At 40.4% G+C, this 23,066-nt stretch overlaps 1 protein-coding gene across 1 annotated transcript in view; it reads right to left on the bottom strand.

The window, feature by feature from the left end:
* Positions 1 to 23,066, bottom strand: part of LOC126473694 (replication termination factor 2) — a 64,107-nt gene that overhangs the window by 9,078 nt on the left and 31,963 nt on the right. The window contains exon 4 of the mRNA XM_050100933.1: positions 4,058 to 4,316. Coding sequence (XP_049956890.1) covers positions 4,058 to 4,316 — 259 coding nt within the window. The remainder of the gene's footprint in view (positions 1 to 4,057; positions 4,317 to 23,066) is intronic.

The following is a 23,066-nucleotide window of genomic DNA, read 5'->3' as shown; positions in this document are numbered from 1 at the left end:
ACCGCATTTTGGACAAGTTTTCAACTTCCACAAACTTGTCCTCTAAATGCTCTACAAAAAGCTGAGGCTTCATTGAGACAAAGAAGTCCCCATCAGCTCTCGTACATATGAGGTACCGGAGCGAATAAGGTTCGCTGCCATCCTTAGCCTGGCGTTCCTCCCATGGTGTGGCGAGGGAGAGGAACGATTTAGGATCACACTTCCTTGCATTGTACTGAGACTTGCAATGCTTAGAGACTGCTGGCATTTAATCAGCAGCAAATGATAATGTGGTACGCTTCATTGCGTATCATCCGCCCTGATGCCACCCACTCCGACCGGGGGCCCTCCCCACAAGCAACACCCAGCCACAGCACAGGCCACCTGGCAGGATGGCCATTGCCAGGATTCCCGATGCCCCATGGTGACGGGCAGCTACTCCTTGGCATGTGTAGGGAGTTAATCGCACAGACATCAGCAGAGCGATCCCTGTGTGGTCAGGCAGCTACAACCAACAGGGTACATGGCAGCCCCAACACAACAGACTGGCTACCGTGCTGGATATCAGGTGCAAAGAAGTCCGTAGTCATTGTTGGCACAGAAAACGACACTGCATAGTGGGTGGAGGAAAACGCACCCAGGAAGGCATCCTCGCTCAAGAGATGGAGGACAAGCGGGACTGCAATGCCATGACAAGAAAGTGGGCTAAAGATCTCAATGCAAGATGGACACAATGCACCATGTAAGGCGCACTACCCAAATTGGCTCACTCTTCAGGAAAATTTTGAAAAATGGAGGTCAAACCCTACAGGGGACCACCACATAAAGGCTGAAAGGTGTGAGACTCCTTTTAGTGGCCTCCTACGACAGGCAGGAATACCTTGGGCCTATTCTAACCCCCGGGTCCGCAGGGGGGGGGGGGGGGGGGGCTAGTAACAGACAAAGAAGGAAAGCAGAAAGGCGGAAGGAGTGCATAGAGGGTCTATACAAGGGCGATGTACTTGAGGGCAATGTTAGAGAAATGGACGAGGAAAGAGATGAAGATGAAATGGGAGATATGATACTGCATGAAAACTCTGTCAGAGCACTGAAAGACCTAAATCAAATCAAGGCTCTGGGCGCAGACAACATTCCTTTAGAACTACTGATAGCCTTAGGAGAGCCAGCTGTGACAAAACTCTTCCATATGGTGAGTAAGACATGTGAGACACATGAAATACCCTCAGACTTCAAGAAGAATATAGTAATTCCCATTCCAAATAGAGAAGGTGATGACAGATGTGAAAATTACTAAACTACCAGTTTAGCAAGTCATGGTTGCAAAACACACACACATTCTTTCCAGAAGAATGGAAAAACTGGTAGAAGCCAACCTCAGGGATAATCAGTTTGATTCCGGAGTAGTGCAGGAACATGCAAGGCAATATGACCCTACAACTTCTCGTAGAAGACAGGTTAAGGAGAGGCAAACGTATGTTTATAGAATTTGTAGACTTAAGAGAAAGGTTTATAGAATTTGTAGACTTAAGAGAAAGGTTGACTGGAACACACTCTCTCAAATTCTATAGGTGGCAGGGGTAAAATATGGGGAGTGAAAGGCTATTTACAATTTGTACAGAAACCAGATGGCAGTTATAAGAGTTGAGGGGCATGAAAGGGAAGCAGTGATTGAGCAGGGAGTGAGACAGGGTTGTAGCCTATCTCCAATGTTATTGAATCTGTATATGGAGCACGCAATAAAGGAACCAAAAGAAAAATTTGGAACAGGAATTAAAGACCAAGGAGAAGAAATAAAAACTGAGTTTGCCGATGACACTGAAACTCTGTCAGAGACAGCAAAGGACTTGGCAGAACAGTTGAATGGAATGGACAGTGTCTTGAAAGGAGGATATAAAATTAACATCACTAAAAGCAAAACAAGGATAATGGAATGTCAGGTGATGCTGAGGGAAATGACACACTTATAGTACTATATGAGTTTTGATATTTGGGCAGTAAAGTAACTCACGATGGTCAAAGTAGAGGATACAAAATGTAGACTGGCAATAACAATAAAAGCGTTTTTGAAGAAGAGAGATTTGTTAACATTTAGTATAGATTTCAGTGTAGGGAAGTCTTTCCTGAAAGTATTTACACTGATTGTAGCCATGTATGGAAGTAAAAAATGGACAATATACAGTTTAGACAAGAAGAGAACAGAAGCTTTCGAAATGTAATGCTACAGAAGAATGCTGAAATTAGATGGTAGATCATGTAACTTATGAGGAAGTACTGAACAGAACTGGTGAGAAGAGGAATTTGTCACACAACCTGACTAGAAGTAGGGATCAGCTGGTAGGCCACGTTCTGAGACATCAAGAGATCACCAATTCAGTACTGGGAATAAAAATTGTAGGGGGAAAACAAGAGATGAATACATAAGCCAATTCAGGAAGATATAGGTTGCAGTAATTCCTTGTCAAATTGAGACTAAAGTAGAAACTGAAAACACTCAATGTCAACTATAAACTGAAGAATTTTAAGCTGAATTTTGGCAAGAAGTAAGTTAGAAAATTTCCTCTGAAATAAATTTTAGTCACTGCCCTCATATTCCAGGCACCTAAAAATTTGTAAAATGAAATCTTATGATGCAAAGATGGTTGCTGATCACAAGCAATGTAGATATACAGGGTTATTACAAATGATTGAAGCGATTTCACAGCTCTGCAATAACTTTATTATTTGAGATATTTTCACAATGCTTTGCACACACATACAAAAACTCAAAAAGTTTTTTTTTAGGCATTCACAAATGTTCGATATGTGCCCCTTTAGTGATTCGGCAGACATCAAGCCGATAATCAAGTTCCTCCCACACTCGGCACAGCATGTCCCCATCAATGAGTTCGAAAGCATCGTTGATGCGAGCTCGCAGTTCTGGCACGTTTTTTGGTAGAGGAGGTTTAAACACTGAATCTTTCACATAACCCCACAGAAAGAAATCGCATGGGGTTAAGTCGGGAGAGCGTGGAGGCCATGACATGAATTGCTGATCATGATCTCCACCATGACCGATCCATCGGTTTTCCAATCTCCTGTTTAAGAAATGCCGAACATCGTGATGGAAGTGCGGTGGAGCACCATCCTGTTGAAAGATGAAGTCGGCGCTGTCAGTCTCCAGTTGGGGCATGAGCCAATTTTCCAGCATGTCCAGATACACGTGTCCTGTAACGTTTTTTTCGCAGAAGAAACAGGGGCCGTAAACTTTAAACCATGACATTGCACAAAACACGTTAACTTTTGGTGGATTGCGAATTTGCTGCACGAATGCATGAGGATTCTCTACCACCCAGATTCGCACATTGTGTCTGTTCACTTCACCATTAAGAAAAAATGTTGCTTCATCACTGAAAACAAGTTTCGCACTGAACGCATCCTCTTCCATGAGCTGTTGCAACCGTGCCGAAAATTCAAAACGTTTGACTTTGTCATCGGGTGTCAGGGCTTGTAGCAATTGTAAATGGTAAGGCTTCTGCTTTAGCCTTTTCCGTGAGATTTTCCAAACCGTCGGCTGTGGTATGCTTAGCTCGCTGCTTGCTTTATTCGTCGACTTCCGCGGGCTACGCGTGAAACTTGCCCGCACGCGTTCAACCGTTTCTTCGCTCACTGCAGGCCGACCCGTTGATTTCCCCTTACAGAGGCATCCAGTAGCTTTAAACTGCGCATACCATCGCCGAATGGAGTTAGCAGTTGGTGGATCTTTGTTGAAATTCGTCCTGAAGTGTCGTTGCACTGATATGACTGACTGATGTGAGTGCATTTCAAGCACGACATACGCTTTCTCGGCTCCTGTCGCCATTTTGTCTCACTGCGCTCTCGAGCGCTCTGGTGGCAGAAACCTGAAGTGCGGCTTCAGCCGAACAAAACTTTATGAGTTTTTCTATGTATCTGTAGTGTGTCGTGACCATATGTCAATGAATAGAGCTACAGTGAATTTATGAAATCGCTTCAATCATTTGTAATAGCCCCGTATTATGATGTTATGAATAATATATGGATCTAAGATATTGTTTTAATAAACAAAAATTAACAAACCAACCATTCTGTTTATTCAAGATCTTCAGTGACCCAGCATCTAATTTACAATTTTCAACTGGTTTTTCTTGTTTTTCTTCAGCATTTTTCTCATTTGAAGTGCTAGATGTAGCTGTTTCTGGCATCTTCTTTGCCTCTACATGAGCTTTCTTTCCAGCTTTCACTTTTGCATGTCTATTCTCCAGCCTTTCTTTCATTAGGGGCATATCTTCCTCTACTGGATTAAGGACAACAACATCAGCATCACTAAACTGCTTCTGACACTGTAAAAAAAGAACAAGTTGTCAACATAAAATACAAAACAGGCAAAAAATGGCCACCTATGACCCCAATCACACAGTATTTCATAAAATTTCATACTGGGCTGTGCAAACATGGTTTTAATGTTCAAATCAGAGCAAAATGTCCAGACTTTCATACACATTATAATAAATAAAAAAGGAAGAGAATTGGAAAATTTATCCCAGACACTTAAATAGGTCAGTTTCCAGACTGTGCATGCCCTATAATAAGAATTGTGTGTTAGCTGCTACAAAAAAACAGAAAGCCAATACAGCATCATGAAAGTATTTAAGTCATCTTTCTGATTTCTCTTAGCCATGGCTATCCTAAAATAAGTGTGTCCAACAACAGGAAATATTCTAGCAATATTACCACTGTAATTAATAGCACTTACTGTCAAACAACTCAGCTTTCATCAACAGTTTGTAGACAAGAGACAAAACATTATGTACAGTGGTTTAAAACCTAAAAGCATAATACTGCCACTGGTTCTCAATGACTAACTGAACATGTCAATAGTGAACAGGTAAATGGCATCCATAATGATGTCAAGCTATCAAACTGACTGACTGACTAATTAACTGGAGATTGTCACTGATGTCCAACGAGATACACCAGCATCCATGTCTTCATTCATTCCATTAATAATGTTTCATGAAACTTTCAGGGATTTGGAATGAGTCAAAGTAAAAGTTAAAAAAATATTTAGCATCTGTTGTAATGAAGGAAGAAAGGAATGATTCAATGTCTCATTGATGACAAGGTAATCAGAGATAAAGCTCAACCTTGGAATAAACAAGGCTGTAGAAGGTAAGTTGTTGGATTGTTCTTTTGAAACAAACATTATCATTTGCCTTAAGTGACTTCGGCAAACTACAGAAAGTCTAATCTAGATGGAGAGGGGCGGGGGATTTGAAACGAAACGTGAATTCAAAATATTAAGCTCTGAGCCACTTCACAAAGTCAGCTGTTGAAAACTGCATCAGTAATTAACCATGGTTAAACTGCTACAAATTATCTGTGTTGACGGAAGCTCATTTTACAGGGTGTATATGCGGACAAGGACAAAATTCCCCGGATTTTTCCCAGTTAAAAAATACATTTTTTCCACGCTAAGTGACAGCATACTTTCCCTCGGAACTGCAAAAGTTATCAATCATTTGAATGGCTATGGTTTTATACACCGGCGTAGAATTTTTCGAAAACGAAAACGAAACTCAGGGGGAAAGAAACACTTTGATGTGCAGCAGCATGTACGCTGCTTATTTTCGTATTATGGAAGTATGAAAGTGAATTCCACCAAACACCCAAGCTATTTTCCGAAGCACTGAAATCGAGATTGCGATGCGCTTTTGTAAGCCAGTCACAGCTCATGTCACGTGATGTCGCCAGCCAATGACAGCGGATATTCAAAGTATAGGACATGTGATGTAGTCAGCCAATAGCAACATCACTGTTAAGTAGTGAGAACACACAAATAGGAAAAATTAGTGGTTTAAATTATTATACATAGTGTTGCTACATGTAAAACAAAGCTTTCACATATAATATTGGCCTCGAAGGTTTGTGGGGATGTAGAACCACCAGCTCTCACCCAAATAATATCGCTACCCTACCACAGCGAGAACAGCTGTATCTTTGCCAGATCAGTTCTCTGTAGTATACACTCTATGCTACACACACTGTGTATACACTGCATCATAGTAAGTGACGGGAGTGCGAGTGATTATTTATCGTCGTAATTATCACGTCCGCTCTCCTACCTATAGAGTAATAAGCTGCAAGACAAGCTATGCTTTCACATATAACGATATCTTTTTGTGCGTGTTACACTTTAAGATACATCACACATATGTGCCAATAAAATGTTTAATAACAACATAAATGTCTGATCTTCTGGGCTAAATGATTAATGGAAAATCTCATATAAGATGTGAAACAAATACTAACAAAGAGATAGAGGGGCTGGCCAGTACTTACCTCAGCTCAGTACAGCCGATTGATACACATAAAACAGAACTGAAAATTTACATTCCTAGCTTTCGGAACTTTGTTCCTTCATCAGGGAGGAGAGAGGGGAAAAAAGGGAAGAAGGGAAAGTGGATTCAGTTACTCACAACCCAGGTTATGAAGCAACAGGGAAAGGTAAACAGGGAGGGTAGCAAGGATGGAGGCATGGTTGTCAGAGGGAAGCCAAAGATATTCTACTGTAAGTACTGTGCCAGCTTCAAACCAAAGAGGATGCATACAGAAGTAAAGAGGTATATAGTATAAAGATAAACACAACTATGTAGGATGAAAAGATGCGTGAATGGCTAAAGAGCATAGGGAAAGAGGAGAAGACTGAAGACTGAAGACTGAAGAGTGAATGGGAGTGAGGTTGTTTAACGTAGGTTCAGTCCAGGGGGATGGCGGGATGAAAGGATGTGTTGGAGTGCAAGTTCCCATCTCCGCAGTTCAGAGGGACTGGTGTTGGGTGGGAGAAGCCAATGGCACATACGGTGTAGCAGGTTCCTAGGTCCCTAGAATTATGCTGGAGGGTATGCTCCGCTACTGGGTATTGGGCATCTCCTAGGCGGACAGTTCGTCTGTGTCCGTTCATGTGCTCAGCCAGTTTAGTTGTTGTCATGCCGATGTAAAAGGCTGTGCAGTGCAGGCATGTCAGTTGATAAATGACATGTGTAGTTTCACACGTAGCCCTGCCTTGAATTGTGTATGTTTTACCAGTAGCGGGGCTGGAGTAGGTGGTTGTGGGGGGATGCATGGGGCAGGTTTTGCAGCGGGGTCGGTTACAGGGGTAGGAACCGCTGGGTAGAGAAGGTAGTCTGGGAATATTGTAGGGTTTAACAAGGATGTTACGGAGGTTAGGGGGGCGACGAAAGGCAACTCTGGGTAGTGTGGGGAGAATTTTGTCAAGGGATGATCTCATTTCAGGGGTTGACTTGAGGAAGTCATATCCCTGGCGGAGTAATTTGTTGATGTTTTCGAGGCCAGGATAATATTGGGTGACAAGGGGGATGCTTCTGTGTGGTCTGGGGGTAGGAACAAAGTTCCCATCTCCGGGTGCAATTCCTCCTTCCACCAGTCTCTCCTGGACTTCCAGAACCTTCAATCCTTAGCCCTTACTCAACTTGTCCTGAATCTCTACACTACTTCATGTCACCACCACTCCCAACAGCTCCTATCTCTCTTCAAAGTCCTCCACCTCTCAAACTCTTGCTTGGAGAACACACTGAGGAACATCATCCTAGAAGCCAGCTGCAAACTTGAGTTCCATGCCACACACCACCTGAAAAAACTATCCACAGTGCTAGTGCAACACCTAAGAAGTGGGGTCCCTCTCCCTATCCCTCACAAACACCAACCACAACAGAACCTTCAACAAACCCCCCTCACAGCCAACAAACCTAGCCTAGCCACCCTACTCAATCTCCCCATCCCAGCACATACCCCACACAGACCAAACCTCAACTATAACCACAGTCAAATGCCACATATCACCAGTCCCAATTCAGTCCTAAACCTCTCATCCAGATCCCTCTCTCCTCCAGAGACATCTGTTCTATCAAAAGGCTTAACCTTTAGCCCCACACCTAAATTCAACCACACTGCCCTGGTTACAGATCTCCTCTCATTCACCTGGAACCTCAACTGGAAATATCACTTCACTACCCAAACACAGCCCCCAAATACTAGACCCAGTGTTGAACCCTGTCTAGAACAGTTCCGACTGCCTTCTCAAAGGGATCCTCCTCCCCTCCCCCAAAACCATCCCTTGCAGACATTTCAGGAATTCCTCACATCCAGTGTTGCCTCCCAGTCCTTCTTGAAGAACATCCCGACAACCCCCAACATCACCCCAGCTGAATCCCGTGCCATTAAGGAGCTGAAAATAGACCGCTCTATTGTCATCCTCCCGGCGGATAAAGGCTCCACAACTGTCGTACTTGACCGTGTGGAGTATGTGGCAGAAGGACTGCGTCAACTCTCTGACACCTCAACCTACAAAGCTGTTACCCAGGATCCCATTCCCTCCATCCAGACTGAGCTGCAAAAAGTCCTAAAAATCCAAGGTCCCTCACAAGGCCTCACAACGGCTTCCATAGACTTACTCACTCCACCTGAGCCACGTACCCCTACCTTCTACCTATTACCCAAAATCCACAAAGAGAACCATCCTGGCCGTCCCATTGTAGCAGGCTTCAAATCCCCAACCGAACGTATCTCAGCTCTGGTAGACCAGCACAACCTATCACCCGCAGACTCCCATCCTACATCAAAGACACAAACCACTTCCTAGAACGCCTCAAATCCATTCCCACTCCTCTCCCACCTCAAACCTTTCTTGTCACCATAGATGCTACATCCCTTTACACAAACATCCCACATACCCATGGTGTCTCTGCCCTTGAGCACTACCTCTCCCAACGCCCACCCGAAGATCTTCCAAAAACCTCGTTCCTTATCACACTTACCAACTTCATCCTCACCCATAATTACTTCACTTTTGAAGGCCAGACCTACAAACAAATCAGGGGAACGGCCATGGGAACCAGGATGGCTCTGTCCTATGCCAACCTCTTCATGGGCCGCATGGAGGAGGCTTTCCTGAAGACCCAACAGCTGCTTCCCCTGGCCTGGTATAGGTTTATAGATGACATCTTTGTGGTCTGGACTCATGGTGAAGAAACACTCCCTAATTTCCTCCATAACCTCAACTCCTTTTCGAATCTGAATTTCACCTGGTCCTTCTCCAAAACCCAAGCCACCTTCCTGGATGTTGACCTTCATCTTGTTGAAGCTCACATCCACACCACTGTCCATATCAAACCCACAAACAAACAACAGTACCTTCACTTTGATAGTTGCCATCCTTTCCACATCAAACGCTCCCTTCCCTAAAGCCTAGGTATTCGTGGCAAACGTATCTGCTCCAGTGACGAATCCCTCAACAATTACACCAATAACCTGACCAGTGCTTTCCTCTCCCGCAACTATCCTGCAGACCTTGTCCAAGAACAGATTTCCCGAGCAATACATTCCTCCCCGTCCAACAACAATGTTCCTACCCCCAGACCACACAGAAGCATCCCCCTTGTCACCCAATATTATCCTGGCCTCGAAAACATCAACAAATTACTCCACCAGGGATATGACTTTCTCAAGTCAACCCCTGAAATGAGATCATCCCTTGACAAAATTCTCCCCACACCACCCAGAGTTGCCTTTCGTCGCCCCCCTAACCTCCGTAACATCCTTGTTAAACCCTACAATATTCCCAGACTACCTTCTCTACCCAGCGGTTCCTACCCCTGTAACCGACCCCACTGCAAAACCTGCCCCATGCATCCCCCCACAACCACCTACTCCAGCCCCGCTACTGGTAAAACATACACAATTCAAGGCAGGGCTACGTGTGAAACTACACATGTCATTTATCAACTGACATGCCTGCACTGCACAGCCTTTTACATCGGCATGACAACAACTAAACTGGCTGAGCACATGAACGGACACAGACGAACTGTCCGCCTAGGAGATGCCCAATACCCAGTAGTGGAGCATGCCCTCCAGCATAATTCTAGGGACCTAGGAACCTGCTACACCGTATGTGCCATTTGGCTTCTCCCACCCAACACCAGTCCCTCTGAACTGCGGAGATGGGAACTTGCACTCCAACACATCCTTTCATCCCGCCATCCCCCTGGACTGAACCTACGTTAAACAACCTCACTCCCATTCACTCTTCAGTCTTCAGTCTTCAGTCTTCTCCTCTTTCCCTATGCTCTTTAGCCATTCACGCATCTTTTCATCCTACATAGTTGTGTTTATCTTTATACTATATACCTCTTTACTTCTGTATGCATCCTCTTTGGTTTGAAGCTGGCACAGTACTTACAGTAGAATATCTTTGGCTTCCCTCTGACAACCATGCCTCCATCCTTGCTACCCTCCCTGTTTACCTTTCCCTGTTGCTTCATAACCTGGGTTGTGAGTAACTGAATCCACTTTCCCTTCTTCCCTTTTTTCCCCCCCTCTCCTCCCTGATGAAGGAACAAAGTTCTGAAAGCTAGGAATGTAAATTTTCAGTTCTGTTTTATGTGTATCTATCGGCTGTACTGAGCTGAGGTAAGTACTGGCCAGCCCCTCTATCTCTTTGTTAGTATTTGATCTTCTGGGCTCTTCTTCTAAACTGCTCGTCCTCATAGTTGATTTTTAAATGAGAGTCAAACACTCTGTGATTTAAGAAAGTCATCATACATTGTGGCACATAATTCATCTTGCATAAAAGGAAATTTACTTTGAAAGTAATTCAAACCACCATTCGCAATATTTCCTGTGACCTGTTAGAAATAGATTTGTTTCAGCAGATGAAAACATGCACTGAAATGCAGCGAACAGTTGAAACTAGCCAATAGCGTGGAATTAAACACTTCATTTCAAATAAATTGACTGCCTCAGCAGAAAAGATTGATAAAAGCCAAATTTCTTTAGCAAACTGACAAAAATAACTTCATTGTTCTACAAGGCGATTAATGATCGGCTGTCAGAAAGGTGGAAACAAAATAAGATCTGAAACTAACAACATTTTAGCCCTCCGTAATTATGTAAATGTACTTTAATTCACGTAATAGCTCCCAGTCACAGATCCGTTTTGTTTTCATTTGACGCGAGAGCAGTAAAGGAAGAGGAAACAGCAAAATCACTAAATGTAAACACAGGTCACGTGGAGGCTACCCACCTCCCCACTACAACTCAGACTGCTCTGCACATCTGCCCCACATCTACGATATCAGACTGGTCACCATCACCATCATCATCATCATCATCATCATCATCATCATCATAAGTCGTCATGCTCATTGCTGAGCATTGTGACCCCATGATACAAGCGTTTCCATCCCATACGGTTGCCAGCTTCTCTTAGTGCCTGGTGAAGAGGTGGACCGGAGATCTTCTTCATTTGATCTATCCATCTGCTTGTTGCTCTTCCTCTTGGTCTCGTGCCCTTTTCTCTAGATTTTCTCCATCTCTTCTCACAATATGGCCAAAGAACTGGACAATTTTTTCAGCGACATGAAAAGAAAGTCATCAGGAAATGTCGAGCTGTTCAATAATGGACACATTTGTTGTTCTTTCGGTCCATTTTATGCGTAGCATCCTACGCCAGCACCAAAGCTCAAACGCATCCGACCTGATGTAAAAATGAACATGAACTATAGGTCCAGAGCATTTTACTGCATCAGATTCAAAATTTGATCAATAACAGACACAGGAGTCTCAATACAACCAATAAGCAAGTGATCTGAGAACAATTCCTGTAGTAAATAAGACCTGTGTACTGTTTGGTACCATGTCTTGACACTACAGACGTAACCTCAACTTACGGAGAGTGTATGTCTTAGGAGTACGTGAATTATAATGGCTATATTTTTCACATTAAGACAGTAAACAAGAATAAGAAACAATTTTTGCCTGCTATGTAAGCATTTCCATATGCCGCCTTAACCACAATTACATTTTGCATCTGATTATAATCAGTTGTACATGAATGTCATTTCATTTAGACGCTGAACTACATCTTCAAGAATGCTGTTTCTTCCTTAAAAAATTAATTAAAAAATTGAAAAAGAAAGGGAAGAGAGAGAGAGAGAGAGAGAGAGAGAGATTAGTGCAATGTTATCAAGATATTTTGTATGTCAAGTTTTGAATGTGTTTTATTTGACTTCTCCTGCAATTATAACACAACTTACATTTAGCACAATGATTTGAAAGAAAAAGTATATGTCCTCCACATTTCTCATCATGAAACCAGTGAAACTGTTCCAGTGAGGATTACATGCAGTTAAGAATCCTAAACTTTAACCTTCTCTTATAAACCAACTGTATAAATCAGGATTTGTATGCCTGTACAGACATTTCAATAACACTTCTGAACACAATAGTTGGAGTTCTGAGACCAGTTGAAGAATCAGACACATTGGCAGTTACATAGCTTTTATGGAGAATAAATTAAGTCTTCCTTCTCCTGTAACTCATTGTTAGATGTGTCTCCTTACATCACAGACACGCAAAGTTCTGGATGCTTTTATGAGTTAAGCAGACAAAAAAATGCACTACTGAACACTGGTAGAAAGATCTTTCTGAGGCGAAGAAAGATACTCTTCAGCCTCAATGGTACTCCCTTCCCCATCCACAGAGGAACCAGGAATGTCAATGATTTTCACTTCTCCAGTGTTCAACAGCTGAGGTTCGTTCATCTTCCTTTTCTAACACAAGTGTTCAATAAAATCATATGTATAATTCTCACAATTTGAAGAGTCAGGAGATTTCATAAGCTAGTTAATAGTGCTTGTTCAGAACAAGCACTTAATTGTTCTTTCTGCTGGATACCAATTGTAGCCATCTTTTTGATGGTACACTGAAAATAAATTATCTTGGGCATCTTGATTCCACCTGCTATAGTCAGTAAAATTTTAACTGCAAGAGTTTATTCCTCTAAAAAAATTGAATTTTATGTATGACACTTATAACTTCTTTTAACCTTCCTAATGCTTCCATTACTTCTGAACACTGTTTTGATAATGCACAACTATCTGGGCCAGAGAAAACAGCTGTACTGCCATTGCTTAAGTCCAACAAATTATTAAATTTATAAAACCAGTTGTGTTCTTTTCTTTACTTTGAGTCATCAGTCTTGTGACTGGTATGATGTGGCCCTCCACAAATTCCTTTCCTGTGCCAACCTCTTCACCTCACAGTAGCACTTGCAATTATTTGCTGGATGTCTTCCTCTACAGTTTTTGCTCTCCACAGCTCCTTGTAGAACCATGGAAGTCAATCCCTGATGGCTTAACAGATGTCCTATCATCCTGTCCCTTCTCCTTGTCAGTGTTTTCCATACGTTCCTTTCCTCTCCGCTTCGGTGCAGAACCTCCTCATTCCTAATCTTATGAGTTCACCTAATTTTCAACACTTGTCTGTAGCACCACACCTCAAATGCTTCGAGTCTCTTTTGTTCCATTTTTCCCACAATCCATATTTTACTACTATACAATGCTGTGCTCCAAACATACACTATCAGAAATTTCTACCTCAAATTAAGGTCTATGTTTGGTACTAGTACTCTTCTCTTTGCCAGGAACGCCCTTTCTGCCAGTGTTAGTCTGCTTTTGATGTCCTCCTTGCTCCATCAGTCATTGGTTATTTTGCTGCCTAGGTAGTAAAATCCTTAACTTCATCTACTTCATGACCATCAATCCTGGTGTTAAGTTTCTCACTGTTCTCATTTCTGCTACTTTTCATTATTTTGGCCTTTCTTTGACTTACTCTCAGTCCATATTCTGTACTCATTAGACTGTCCAGTCCATTCAACAGACCATGTAATTCTTCTTCACTTTCACTCAGGATAGCAATATCATCAGCGAACTGTATCACTGATACCATTTCACCGTGTATTTTAATCCCACTCCTGAATGTTTCTTTTATTTGCATCATTGCTCCTTCGATGTATAGACTGAACAGTAAGGGCGAAAGACTACATCCCTGTCTTACACCCTTTTTAAACTGCGCACTTTGTTCTTGGTCATCCACTTTTATTATTCCCTCTTGACTCTTGTACATATTGTGTATTATCCATTTCTCCCTATAGTTTACCCCTATTTTTCTCAGAATTACGACCATCTTGCGCCATTTTACACTGTTGATTGCTTTTTCCAGGTCGACAAATCCTATAAACATGTCTTGATTTTTCTTTAGTCTTGCTTCCATTATTAAATACTACGTCAAGCTGCTTCTCTCGTGCCTTTACCTTTTCTAAAGCCAAATTCATGTCATCTGACATATCCACAATTTTCTTTCCCATTCTCCTGTATCATCAAACGGGGTGATTTCGGACGGTTTTGTCGTTATTTTGATTGTAACTTTCGTATATATTGTTACATTAAATTATTGTTATGGAAGTGATCGGGTATATGTGTAACGAATAAAATATCCCAGAACCAGAAAGTGTATGTGTAGGTATATTTATCTAAGGCAGTTAAATAAAGTGTCCAAAGTCACCCCATGGATTTGGGTGATTTTGGACACACGTGTTTTTTACATCTCTGTCCGAAGTTACAGTATACAGAGGGTGAATTCCGACAGTTATTGCCTTTTTTTAAAATTCTACATGATTTTTATTTGATTTTGGTGACATTTTATACATTGATCATGTTGCTAGGTGGGAGATTTTCCAGCTTTTCTTGATATTAGAGAAAAACATCTTAACAGTCTCTTTGTTCACTTCTGCACGAGCTCGTTTAATATTTTCACTTAAGCGAACGGAAAGATCTTCTGACTGTCATTTGAGGAATAAATGCACCCATTCTTCTCCTGGCAAATTATTACGAAATTTCTTCTCTTTTCAGCCAGATTTATCAAGGTAGCCTTTAACTAAATATCTAATATCCAATTTAGTGAAGGGAAATCCCCAATGTGTAGCCCACAAGATACCTTGCTTCAACATTTCTTCTTCTTCTTTATTTAGCACTGACTGTTCTCCCATTTTTTTCGGATGTGCTTCCTCCACTTTATTTTGTAGGGTTGATTTAGGAATACCATACAAATCACACGCTTTTCTGTATGATAATTTACCACTCTGAATATCACGAACAGCTTTATCTAAAAGTTCCGGGTCATAATTACACCATACTGTAGCACCTCTCCTGCTCTTATATGTTCTTGGCATTATCCGAAATCACTTCACACAGTACAGTTTTACAAAAACCGTCATTATTTTATAACCTTGCATGAGAAACTCGTCAAACTTGTACAGAAATTGTCTCAGTGCTGTTAGCTACTGAGCGCGTCGACAATTACGGTTACAATAACTTCCCACTCGGTGCAACAATAGAAAGTTTCCACTTTACGATAGTGCATGGATTTTTAACACTGAGACTGTTCATCAGTTATTCACCTAGGGAAACAATTGATGCAAAATAAAAGTTGTGGAAAGCAATAAATGCAATCTTGTGCTTAAAATAACTGGCGCACGGACGTTAAAATAAGTAATTCTTTGTTTCTATGCAGTGACAAAGAGCAAATAAGCCATACTCTCCGAATTCGGCCCGGTGTACGAAATCACCCCACTTGACGGTATATTATTTTTGTCATCAACTTAGATGCATGAGCTGTTAAGCTGATTGTGCTATAATGTCACACTTGTCGGCTATTGCATTCTTTGGAATTGTGTGGATGATATTTTTCTAAAATTCAGATGGTATGTTGCCAGACTCAGACATTCTACACACCAATGTGGATAGTTGTTTCGTTGCCACTTCCCCCAATGATTTTAGAAATTCTGATGGAATGTTATCTATCCCTTCTGCCTTATTTGATCTTAAGTCCTCCAAATCTATCTTGAATTCTGATTCTAATACTGGATCGCCCATCTCTTCTAAATCGACTCTTGTTTCTTCTTCTATCACATCAGAAAAATCTTCCCCCCACATAGAGGCCTTCAATGTACTCTTTCCACCTATCTGCTCTCTCCTCTGCAATTAACAGTGCAACTCCCATTGCACTCTTAATGTTACCACCCTTGCTTTTAATTTCATCGAAGTTTGTTTTGACTTTCCTATATGCTGAGTCAGTCCTTCCGACAGTAATTTCTTTATCAATTTCTTCATATTTTTAATGCAGCCATTTCGTCTTAGCTTCCCTGCACTTCCTATGTATTTCATTCCTCAGCGACATGTATTTCTTTATTCTGGAATTTCTCTTATCATTCTTGTACTTCCTTCTTTCATCAATCAACTGAAGTACCTCTTCTGTTACCCATGGTCTTCACAGTTGCCTTCTTTGTATCCATGTTTTCCTTTCCAACTTCTGTGATTGCCCTTTTTAGAGATATTCCTTGCTCTTCAACTGCACTGCCTACTGAGCTATTCCTTACTGCTCTGTCTATAGCCCTAGAGAACTTCAAGTGTATCTTGTCATCCCTTAGTACTTCCATATCCCACTTCTTTACATATTGATTCTTCGTGACTAATCTCTTATAAACTCCAGCCTACTCTTCATCACTACTACATGGTGACATGAGTCTATATCTGCTCCTGGGTACACCTTACAATGCAGTATCTGATTTCGGAATCTGTTTGATCATGATGTAATCTAACTGAAATCTTCCCATATCACCTGCCCTTTTCCAAGTACGAGGGGTGTTTGAAAAGTCCGTGCAAAGTCCGAGAGATTGCACCACTGGCATGTATCAAGGTCATGTTTCGTTAGCAACATCTTTGGAAAGAACGCACACCAAGTTTCAGCCATATTGGTCTACTTTTTTGTGTTTGACATTCATGTGAATCAAGGAAGTTGAGTGATTGTCAAAAAATGGACAAAAAAGAATTTAGTGTTGTGATTAAACCTTACTTTATGAAAGGCAAAACGCCTCAGGACACTAAAGAAAAGCTTGATAAACATTACGGTAACTCTGCACCTTCGATTAGAACAGTTTATAAGTGGTTTCAAAATTTTCGGAGTGGCCATATGGCTGAATGTTCTGGACGCCCTGTGGAAGTTACAACTCTAGAAATCATTGATAAAATCCACGATATGGTGATGGATGACAGAAGAGTTAAGGTGTGCGAGATTGCTGGTGCTGTGGGCATCTCGAATGAACGGGTACGTAATATTTTACAGAAAACATTTGGACATGAGAAAGCTATCCACAAGATGGGTTCCGTGGCTGCTCACATTTGACCAAAAACGGAATCGTGTGAAGTGTTGCAAGAATGGTTTGCAGCTGTTCAGGAACAATCCACAGGACTTTAAGTGTGGTTTCATCACTGTGGATGAAACATGGATACATCACTACACTCCTGAGACCAAAGAACAATCTAAACAACAGGTTGCCAAGGGAGAATCTGCACAAAAAAAGGCAAAGACCATTCCTTCGGCCAGAAAGGTTATGGTGACTGTCTTTTGGGATTTGCTAGGGATAATCCTCATTGACTATCTGAAAAAGGGTAAAACTATTACAGGAGCATATTATTCATCGTTACTGGAGCATGAGCTGCAAGAGAAACGCCAGCGATTGGACTGCAAAAAAGTCCTTTTCCATCATGACAATGCACCAGCACACACCTCAGCAATTGTGGTCGCAAAATTAATGGAAATAGGATTCCAACTCGTTTCACATCCCCCCTATTCTCCAGACTTCACTCCCTCAGACTATTATTTGTTCCCCAATTTGAAGAAACGGCTGGTGGGACAAAGATTTTATTCAAACGAGGAGGTGATTGCAGCAACTAATACCTATTTTGCAGACTTGGACAATTCCTATTATTCGGAAGGGATCCACAAATTAGAACAGTGTTAAATGAAGTGTATAAGTCTAACAGGAGACTATGTCGGGGGAAAAAAGTTTCCCCAAACACGTAAGTAATTTCTATTTTTGTACGGAATTTTCAAATGCCCCCATATACCTCCTCCTCCTCCTCCTCCTCCTCCTCCTCCTCCTCTTGTGGTTCTTTAACAGAGTATTCACTATTACTACCTGAAATTTATTACAGAATTCAATTAGTCTTTACGCTCTCTCGTTCCTTGTCCCAAGTCCATACTCTTCTGTAACCTTTTCTTCTACTCACTCCCCTCCCTTTATGTACTGTATTAGCCTTTCAATATCCTCATATACTTTCTCCATCTCTATCTTCAGCTTGTGACATCGGCATGTATACCTCAATTATCATTGTCAGTGTTGGTTTGCTGTCTATGCTGATGAAAAGAACCCTATCACTGAACTGTTCAGAGTAACACACTCTCTGCCCTACTGTCCTATTCATAACTAATCCTACTCCCATCCCGTAATACCATTTTCTGCTGCTGTTGATAATACCCTACACTCATCTGACCAGAAATCCTTGCCTTCTTTCCATTTCACTTCACTGACCCCTACTATATCTCGATTGAGCCTCTTCATTTCCCCTTTTCAGATTTTCTAGCTTACCTACCACGTTCGAGCTTCTGACATTCTGCGCCCCTACTTGTAGAACGTTATCCTTTCACTCGCAATTCAATCTTTTTCTTGTGAACATCTCCTCTTGGAAGTCCCCTCCCAGAAATCTGAATGGGGTACTATTCTGGAATCTTTTGTCAGTGGAGGGTTCATCATGACACTTTTTCAATTACAGGCCACATGTCATGTGGACGCACATGATGTGTCTTTAATGCAGTGGTTTCCATTGCATTCCGCATCCTCATCCCGTTGATCATTGCTGATTCTTCCGACATTAGGGGCAGTTTGCAACCCCAAGGACAAAAGAGTGCCCCAACTCTTCCGCACTATTTGACAAGGCTTTTCGCAAAATGAGGGCGACTTCTTTTGCCGCAAGTCTTCAGGTGCCAATGCTGATTATTAATCAAAATTTAAGCAGTGTTGGGTTTCAAACCCAGGACCTAGGATGTTTTGATTACTAATCAAAGACACTACACCCAGATCACTAACACACTGTAACTCATTAGTTGTTGTACAAGTTCTATCAGCTGCAGCAACAGAGTGGTTGCAGACCTAAACTGTCATCTTCACATTCAATTTATGGAATGAATCTGGATGCACAAGAGAGTCTCAGCGAGCTTTAATGATATTCTGCTTTTTGTTGTTGTTGTTGTTCTCATCAATGTGTCTCGCTGACAGCTTCAAAAGAAACAACAGCACTACTCAAAGTGAAGTTGTCACTAAGCAGATATTACGAACACTTTTGAACAACTGGGGGACGTCATAAACAGCTAACATTCTCTACCCTTGACATTGAAACAATGTCTTTCAGATGTAATCTATAAATGCTTGACCACAATGATTAATAAATCCCTGATCATAAACTAGTAATTTTGGCTCCATTTTAGCATACTGCAATAAAATAATTAGTTCTTATAAAAGTCCCAATAAATCCACATCTCCCTCCTGAATTAGACAAAAAATATGAACCATTTTCCAGTACTGTAGATATCTCTAATTGTAAAAACACATGCATAATTTGCAGTAAATGGCTTCCTGTCATTATCATCCAAATCCCATACAGCTTCTACAAAATCCAGATCATTTGAGTATTCCACATGCCACGTTATTAACATCTCTCACATCACAGGTTTGTGCCACAGATTTTTTGGCAAGATGATTAAAAATGTTTTTGTTGAAGACTGGCAGAAATTTCGTGACCCCAATCCATCATCTAAATTGTTGACAGCTTTGTTAATACAATTCACAGATTTTGTAAAAATTTATGTGCTTACTGGAGATACATAAAATAACATTATAAATAGATTTTTTTCTCAACGGAGCACCAATGACAATTTTTACTCTTTTCTATTTCAGTTAGTGCCTTTGAATAATCAGCAAGGTAACGGAAACTGCCAAACATATGTTCCACAGGCATACTACACAATGTTCTGTTGATTATGACTCATTTGTCACGGAATTCTGAAGATTCTCAGAAGACTGTAGCTCTTAGTTTCAATGAAACAAGTCTACATAAGCAACAGGTTTTGAGAGGAGGGAGGAAAGGATTTTTGGTGCTCATAATTGTAGTATCCTATGCCAAAGTGACCAACAAGAAATTGCATGTTTGGCAACATTCATGCTCTAAAGTCTTTTTAAAAAGTGTAATCTTTTGAGAGATTAAGGCAAATAAATGATATTAAACAGACTCCTAATATATGTTCAATGTTCTTTATTGTCTTTTCAAATTAAACACACATTCCAGGCCTGGAAAAATTAGGGTCATTATGGGGAAGTGTGATAAAAACTGAACAACTTTACTGTCTCATTGCAGATGTTATCTGTACAGCAGTCTTGTTTCATTCATCTTAGCAAAATGTTGTGTGCTGTTAAGAGATAATACCCTGTACAATTTAAATAGAACTTTGGGGTATCTCATTCTGACAACAAATCTTCACTGAAACTTCTAGTTATCTGTGTAGCAGTTGGTAATTTCTTGTAAAAATCACAGGAAATAGTGGGAATGAAGCACAGCATTGACTCCAGGTCTTTCTTCTTTGGAATTTAAGTGGTTTACATTTAGGGAAATGTGAAGTTCAGCTGACCAATCTCTAACTTATAGTATTCTACATTGTTACTGTGACTATACTTAAACTGTATCGTATTGGGCTTCTCTTTGCTCATTCTGATATATCTTATGTTCCTCCACTCTACAGTTAGCCCATAAACTTTTTTCCTATTTCTTAAAACAGATGATTAACAAAGCTGAAGAAACTGTCACTTTTGATTTCCACCACATCAAACTTGATTCTGCACATTTTGATTGTCTTTCTTATGCTACACCTTATAGACTCACTGGCCTCAAAAGATAAAATATTCTTTATGTAAACCTATAACCTATATAGTTCCCACTTTACTTTCTAGATGGCTACACAGCACACCATCATGTCATTAGTTCAATTTCACATGAAAACATAGACTCACATAAGTGTAGACCACAAAAGACCATTTACACACTTTCAGCCAAGTTTATATATTTTTAGATATAAAATGTACCTTCACTACTTGATTAACCTGAGAATGGCAAATATTTGTCACTGGAAATATACTCACTGTCACCCGACTGAAGTGAACTTCCATGTACAAGACAGACAGCCAACTTGTCACTGGACTTAGTTCACTTCCTCACCAGAGATAATTGTAGATCTGAGATATGTGAGAAGTGGCAATATGAAAAAATCTCACACTGTCAAGCCATAGTCTTGGTTCATTATGCCACATGAATATTTATGATATTCTACATCATTTCTATCGCAAACTCAAATTGTCCAAATTTGTAGTTGGTTCACTCTGGCAAATGACCCTCAAATTACAATCACACTGGGATAGTTCATGGTATCAATGGTAACTGAAAGCTACCTAGTAATTCTGAGACAGCAGTGGCAAAATAAATATGGTTTTGAGCAATCATCTGTGTTGAAGAAGCAGAGTAAAAAGTTTTATCTGTAGCTTCAGATGTAGGCAAAGGAAATTACGCAATCATTCAAAAAATATGTTTCAATCTCTGTAAAGGAGTTACGGAACGAAATATTTGTTGATTGCAAACCTCAAGAACTAGTTCTCATACAGCGCAAGTATGGCCCAAATGGATTTCTATTTACCTATAAGACAGCATTGGTATTTTGTGGGCAAGCATTCGTTGACATCATTTAGAAAGAAGAGAAATGGAGAAGATGAGAGAGAAGAGTATCTGACTGCTTCCAGAGATAATAGTGATAACTTATACCTACAACGTATGGAAGTTTGTTCCACTGCACAAATCTTCAGGAAGCTGAAAAATACAAAACTGATGATAACTGTTCTGAAGCATTGTTTGAATTTGATGTAATAAACTGGCATAAGCTTGAAGATAAAATGAGTAGTGAAGGACACTTATTTTGCTTTCGAATTGTCAAGTAAATACCCCAATCAGATGAAACATCTGCTAACAATAGTTCATGTAACAGACTGTTTTAAATACAAACAGTGGATAAAGGATCAGTTACAATAACAAAGGACTGATTTCTGGAGGCTGTTAACGCAATGGATGAATGTTTTGTAAATTACCATGGACCATACAAATATTGTAAATATGCCAGATACTGAACTAAGTAAAAAAGTAATAAAATCCTAAAACAAAGGACTTGTTAGTTCCAGACAAGATTATTAATAGATTTATTTGTGCTAAAAATTACATCAGAGGAATCCCTGTTCAGTTCAATGAGCAATACTTGAGTTATGAGCTGGGGTGTCTTAAACGACCTCTAACTGTAACACCCAAGACAGGGATCAGAATCAACAAACAACTAGGGCACTTACGCTACACACCAATCATCGCTGCTCTGCAAGGCTTAAGGTTACACATGTTTCACAACATACTTAGAAATGTGATCGTGGTCAACTTCATACACCTTTATTATTATATTAATTATATTATTATTATTATTATTATTATTATTATTATTATTATTATTATTATTATTTCTTTACTTTCTCAGACGTTAAGTCTGGTTAAAAATGGAAGGTGACGTAGACCTTGATCAAGCGTCACTTTCTTTTAACTGTACGGTATATGTTATATTGCATTTAGGAACTTTCGGGTAATTGAACATGTATCAATAATTACGGATTTCTGTAGTTGTATATATAAGTTTGTATGTAGCTGTATTGCATTGATGTACTGGTGGATATTGTGTGGTATGACTCCTGTAGTTGATAGTATAATCGGTATAACGTCAACTTTATCCTGATGCCACATGTCCTTGACTTCCTCAGCCAGTTGGATGTATTTTTCAATTTTTTTCTCCTGTTTTCTTCTGTATATTTCTTGTATTGGGTATGGATATTTCGATTAGTTGTGTTAATTTCTTCTTTTTATTGGTGAGTATGATGTCAGGTTTGTTATGTGGTGGTGTTTTATCTGTTATAATGGTTCTGTTCCAGGATAATTTGTATTCATCATTCTCCAGTACATTTTGTGGTGCATACTTGTATGTGGGAACGTGTTGTTTTATTAGTTTATGTTGTATGGCAAGTTGTTGATGTATTATTTTTGCTACATTGTCATGTCTTCTAGGGTATTCCTAGTATTGTACATCTGCTTGTGATCTACTGTTTCTATTTGTTGTCTGCAAAGTCTGCATTTATCTGTTGTGGTATTGGGATCTTTAATAATATGCTTGCTGTAATATCTGGTGTTTATTGTTTGATCCTGTAT

This window comes from Schistocerca serialis, chromosome 4 (genome assembly GCF_023864345.2).
Source record: "Schistocerca serialis cubense isolate TAMUIC-IGC-003099 chromosome 4, iqSchSeri2.2, whole genome shotgun sequence".
Taxonomy (NCBI): Eukaryota; Metazoa; Arthropoda; class Insecta; order Orthoptera; family Acrididae; genus Schistocerca; species Schistocerca serialis.
This window is presented reverse-complemented; position numbering and strand designations above follow the sequence as displayed.